The following is a 6000-nucleotide window of genomic DNA, read 5'->3' on the forward strand; positions in this document are numbered from 1 at the left end:
AAATAGCTGCCAATAACTTGGTGTCCAGTGAAAGGGAGATATAGCAAAGAAAGTGAAGATGGAGTTCAGCGTGACAAAATGTAAATGAGAAAGATGGAAGTGAGACAAAGTGAGGAGAAGAGCAATGGGAATGAGAAAGAAACTGATGACATAGGGAAGAAGCAAAACAGCGATAAAGAGGGGTGTGTGTAAGGGTGACAGCTGAAGATAGAGTCGAAGGCTGAGGCAGTAAATGAGAAAGAGAGAAACAGAGGAGAAAGAAGAAATAAAAGAACAGGGTAGATTCTCAATTGAGATTCTTGAGACTAAAAGAAAGGAAAAAAAAGTTTCTCAACAAAAAAAAGAAGCCAGTAATTTCCACTCAATTTCACCAGACATTCACAAATATCACCGTCTACACGAACAGGCTCTTAAGACTTGACACAGCCATAACACCCGATTTCAATTTAAAATACAACACAACTCATCTTTTTTGCCGGAAACGATCGAACTGTGTTGCATGTTGTCCACTGCCGACGGACAAGTTTATGCATCAACAACTGCCAGTCATCTTGAAGAGCGCGTTGACTGTCAGTCATCTTGAAGAGCACGTTGACTGATTGATGGATGGTCATGTATTAGTAGGTAGTCACATACTGAGCATAGAAATCTGAGTAAAATCCTACATGTCTGGTAATACTGTATATATGACTGATTTTCGTGTTTGTCTGGTTCAGATCAGGTTTGGAAAAGCACAGCCTAATATCTTTGATTTTGTTTTCAATTCTACTACTACAAGTATTATTATTATTATATTGTTTTTGTTCCGCTGAGAGCGAGAGTTGTTATTTCGGGCATCTGGGTTTCAGAAGCCATGGTCATTTTCTGCAGAGATGACGTAAGATGACTGACAGTTGGAGCACAGCCAAGGCTTTGGTGGGTATAAATGTGTCTTGGTTCATTATCAGTGGAAAACACACTGAAAAAGAAATGTATGAGGAAATATGTTGTTCTTAAAAAGTCAGTCAAGCCTGTGCACTGTAAATAGATTTTTGAAAGAAGTCAACTATGGCTCACAAGGATCAAACATGAAAAACAATCAAATCACTGAAGTTAAAATTATGTTGCTTGTGCATTGAAGGTCAATGCACAAACAAATACTTTGACCAAGAATCAGAACATTTAAACACTTTGTGTCATCACTTTTCTGTGAGGAATTTAGAGGAATCTTTGTTCTGACAACAACGCACTGAATTTGCTGAAGCTCTGGTTCACCCTCTGATTGGGTTCTTCTCTGGCAGCTGAGACTCATGGGTATTGTAGTACTTCATTATAGTACTGAACTGATGGAAAATTTATGATTCCCATGAAAAGATTTAAATGGTTACAACTAGAGCTGAAATGATTAGCCAATTAATCAATTGACAGAAATGTACAACTACTTTGATTTGAGTTTTTCATTTAAAAAAAAACAAAAACAAACATACGCTAATTCAAGCTTGTCAAATGCGAGGATTTGCTGCCTCTCTGTCCTTTGTGATTGTAAACTCTTCAGGTTTTGAATAGTCAATTTTTATTTATTTTCTGCAATTTTATTGACCAAAAGATTGATCAAAAGAGTAACAGGCAGACTAATAGATAATCTGGTGGCCATTTTATACAGTGAACCTAGAATATGGTTGAATTTTTAATCACAATGATATCTTTAACAGACAACTTTCAAATGAGAATTAACATACGTCAAACCACACAACAGCTATATTGTTGCTTCCATCAGACTAATAAGTTAAGATATATTCTATTTATTTCTTGTAACTTCTCAGTAAAAAGGTTGAATCTTGCAGCTTTAAATCAATACTATCACTAAAATATGCAGTTTGATAAAATTATACAACAAAAATCAGATATGGACCTCGCCCTTTCCCCATTGGCTCACACACAGAAACACGCACACACGCACACACACACACACCGTAATAGGCCAGGGGAGATGCAGGTGTTAATAAGGGGAAGGAATGTTGAGAGGCGGTTGAGCTGCCCTCGGCTGTCTCCCCCCTCAGGTGCTTTATGCTCTGCTGTGAGAGCCTCCCTCACTCTGAAACACATGGTCACAGGACAGCAGGGTTAACACACCACAAAGCCTCTTTTATGCTGCACACAGACAAACACTTGCCTTCTAGTAAGACAACAACAACGTCGTCCTTGAGTAAAGAGGTTACATAAAGGTTAAACTCAATTACAGCGGAGGAGGGAAAACAACAGATACAAACTGAAGAGTCTGTAACAGAGATAGAGAAAGTGTGACGACAGTCCCAAGTTATCCCATTTCTCTTCATTCACTCTGCCTAGACCCAATGATAGCCTTCATTTTCTGTATCTCTGTTTGTGTCTCTTATCTCTTTTCATCCTTTCTCTTCACCTCTATCCAAAACTGCAGGAGCCCATTTCATTTTCTGTATCTCTACCTATCCATTTATTTACTCTCCTCTAGCATCTCTACTCCTCTCCACCTCCTTCTTTTTCCCCTCAGGTACCTGTTGCTCTGACAGACTCTCTCCAGTCTGCCGCTAACAGGACTCGGGTAAACCTTGCACCCACTCACAAACAGCACAAAGCACACCCTTCGCACAAGCCAGCCTCGATACCTATGAAAACACACAATGCAGAGGCAGAAAATGTACATGGTGAGTGGCGGTAAAGAGCATTTCTGTACATATTTGGCTGAATGCTGTAGATACCACTGATACCTCGTGTGAGTCTCGTTGACACTCAGGAGATTGTGGAAGCCAAGGGAAGAGCTTTGTCCGAGATTCTTACGCTGTCGGACAGAAAACCATTCATCATTGTAAAAAGGCACAGCTGAAAGAGAACATCTATAAAAGCATTCTCAACTTCACTAAACAAGAACTGTGTGTTACGTAAGGTCATCGTCTTCTAAGTCACTAAAATACTCAGTTTCATTGTAATGTGGGCTTGGCAGCAAATCGACAGCACTAGATTATAGAACTTAATTGTGTTGGATGGTATCAAGATACAGCCTCGCTCTCTCATTTCATTAGTCTCATTTTCTACCTTCACTTTTCCGTCTCTACCCTTCTTTGACCTCCACTCAATACACTCACCAGGCTGTCTGGAGTGCACTGGTGGCAGCACTGGCCCACTAGTGGTCTGAACTTTCCCAGACAGGGAGGCGCAATCTTTAGCTTTTTCTTGATCTTTAATTCCCATGACAGCTGCAGGGGGAAGAAAACACAAATATACAAACAAGAAGAAACATACATTGTTGGATGGGATCCAGTTGTAATGAATTGCAGCCATGCCCACTTTAATAAATGATGTAGGGATTCATTAGGACTGGACTATTGGCAGGAAGAGCATACATCTGAGGCGCCTAATTGGATGTGTGACAAACTTACTCAAGATTTGCCCCCAGAAAATGTTGAGCCAAGGTAAGCTGTTAAAATCTTGACACACTTGCGTGAAACACAAGTTCAAATGTGTATTCAATATATTATTTGCCCCAAGATTTTTCAATCTGTGCTGTAGCAAGCATAAAAAACACATAAAATACCCAACAGAAGACAGAAACACACAACAGCTGACATGAATACAAGCGCATTTTGACCTACACACATGCACAATGTACTCTCTAAGCTCCACTGGAGCAGACTGTAAGTAAGTGTCCCACGCAAATAGCATAACGGACAATAAATACTGGCAATAAATCAATGTCAAAATCAATACACTACACCTCAAGTTGAAGCATTGTCAATTGAACATGTACTTTTCACTACATATATTAAAAATTAAACATGTATTATAGAGCCTCTGCTAGTTAATGTTTTAATTCATCAAAAGTATTAATTTTCAGCCATGTTAAAGGAATAGTTCAACAAATAGAAATATCTGTGTATGTGTTGGTCCATCACTGACGACATCTAACAGATAAGATGTTTCACAGACATTCATGGCTCCTTTACCTAATTGACATGGTGTGGTTTTGAGTGAAATATCGCTACAATTATTGGATGGGTCAGTCATGTTGAACCACCTCTGTTATAAAATAATGCAGGAAACTGGTGCTGTGTGACATTTTAACATATGTACCTAGAATATACATGGAAAGATGTTTTAACACAGAGAGAATCAATTCATTTGTGGAAGTAAATTAATAACATTTTATTGACACCAAACTATTGTTTTTTATTTACTTTGAAAATATAATAGCTTTACTAAATTAAATGAACAAGAACTTGCCAGTTTTTAAATCTTTGCATCTTTGAGCTTGTTAGTATTTTTATTTTAAGTTACCATTTCTGTGTTGCGGTAACTTGGCCAATTCACAGTAGCAAGCAGTAACTTGCAGTGGAGTAAATATTAATACATGGCCATATTAGACTCAGTATCAGGCAATCAGTGTACATCAGGCACAAACAACTCGCACACTGAAGCACCGGCCACACTGTGGACTGTATACTAATCAACCAGACTTCTCCTGCAGGCAAATCGACTGTTGGTCAGTCCTACAAATATCTGTGTTATTATTATTAGCAGCAACGACGACACCATTAATTATCATGCGGTAAGTGTGTGTGAGCTGTTACTGTGACTGAAATAAAGTGTTCTTTAGTATGCAGACTGATTTGTCCGTTTAGACATAAGGGGCTAATGAATCTCCTAAAATCAATGACACTTTCACCTGACTGAGTGATGATGATGGATTCCAGCAAACAGACCAGCTGACTGAATTAGTGTCTTTCCAAGAAAGCTTGTTTTAAAGACACAACATTGGTTTAATGACAGAACCTGATCAAACTATCAATAATTTAAATGACCATACTGGTTTGAGGGAAAAATAGCAAGAAAACAGGGATGACTGCACAAGATTATACTATATAATACTATACATACTATACCAGACTGAAGCCCACATGTTAAAGGAATAGTTCAACATTTTTGAAAATATGATTGTTTGGCTCCTTGGTGAGAGTAAGATATGAAAATCACTTGCACTCTCATATCTGTGTGTTAAGTATGAAGCCGAGGTTTGGAGGATTAGCTTAGCTTAGCATGAACTCTTAACATAAGGTTTAACCCAAACACAAACAGAAATGTTTACAATTTTTGTGGCTTCACAGGGACTTCCATGCTGTAAATATTTCTTGACAACCCATACTTTATTCACCCCCCTGAGCACATCTATGCAGCATCTCCACTGGTTGTCTGACAAACTCACAGCGATGACAAGAACCTATATCGCCTGACTGTTGTTTGTTGACAATAAACTACAGCGTTTAACTCCCTGTAAATACTACCAATTGGCTTTTTATGTACAGATTAAACAAATAAGATACTGTTTCAATCAGCTAGCTTTAAAGCTCCTGGTAGATTTCGATAGAGTGATTCTAGCTGTTTCCCCCTGTTGTTATCAAACTCTCTGCCAGTAAACAAATAATCATATTTTCCCAAATTTCGACCTATTCCTTTGACAATTTTGTCCATTTCCTGATGAATCAGTGCAATTCTCTCTGATACAAATCCTGTGTGCTGAGAAACATCAAACAGAATTAAACACATGGGGCCGCGTATGTTCTCTTGTGATTGTGAAGAACAAAGAGTTTGAGATTAGTGCACAAGGATAAAGAGGGAGATGACAGTGGAGAGAGTCACGCATGCAGCGTTCTTACAGCAGGTCTGTTCTGTTGAATTGCTGGAAGAACCATGTCTTTGTTTATCCCGTCATTCTTCTCCAGCACCATGGTGGGGCCCCCTGCAGACTTCTACCCAAAGACCTACCAAAGTAAATATCAGGGGGAAAAATAGTTTATTAAAACGAATTATGTTAAAATCATTCTCGCATTGTGTTGGGTAATAAAGATTGTTTGTTAAGAACGATACAAAAACAATTTTGTGAATTTTCAGAGAGAAAGCACTTTCTGAAAAGGTTTTATTTCTCTAATCACTCCCCCTCCCACCAAAAACAAACAAAAACAAAAATGCAAACCCACATCTACTGAAATA

The 6000-nt window shown here is 38.5% G+C and overlaps 1 protein-coding gene across 1 annotated transcript in view; it reads right to left on the minus strand.

Annotated features, from left to right (window-relative positions):
* The window catches only part of gpat2 (glycerol-3-phosphate acyltransferase 2, mitochondrial), a 29523-nt gene extending 23785 nt beyond the window's left edge, over positions 1-5738 (minus strand). The window contains exons 1-5 of the mRNA XM_053325854.1: positions 5667-5738; positions 3102-3212; positions 2727-2797; positions 2514-2624; positions 1952-2074 (exon numbers count right to left, since the gene is read on the minus strand). Of these exons, the coding sequence (XP_053181829.1) occupies positions 1952-2074; positions 2514-2624; positions 2727-2797; positions 3102-3212; positions 5667-5738 (488 nt within the window). The remainder of the gene's footprint in view (positions 1-1951; positions 2075-2513; positions 2625-2726; positions 2798-3101; positions 3213-5666) is intronic.
* Between the last annotated feature and the right edge of the window lie 262 nt (positions 5739-6000).

Source organism: Scomber japonicus, chromosome 9 (assembly GCF_027409825.1).
Source record: "Scomber japonicus isolate fScoJap1 chromosome 9, fScoJap1.pri, whole genome shotgun sequence".
Taxonomy (NCBI): domain Eukaryota; kingdom Metazoa; phylum Chordata; class Actinopteri; order Scombriformes; family Scombridae; genus Scomber; species Scomber japonicus.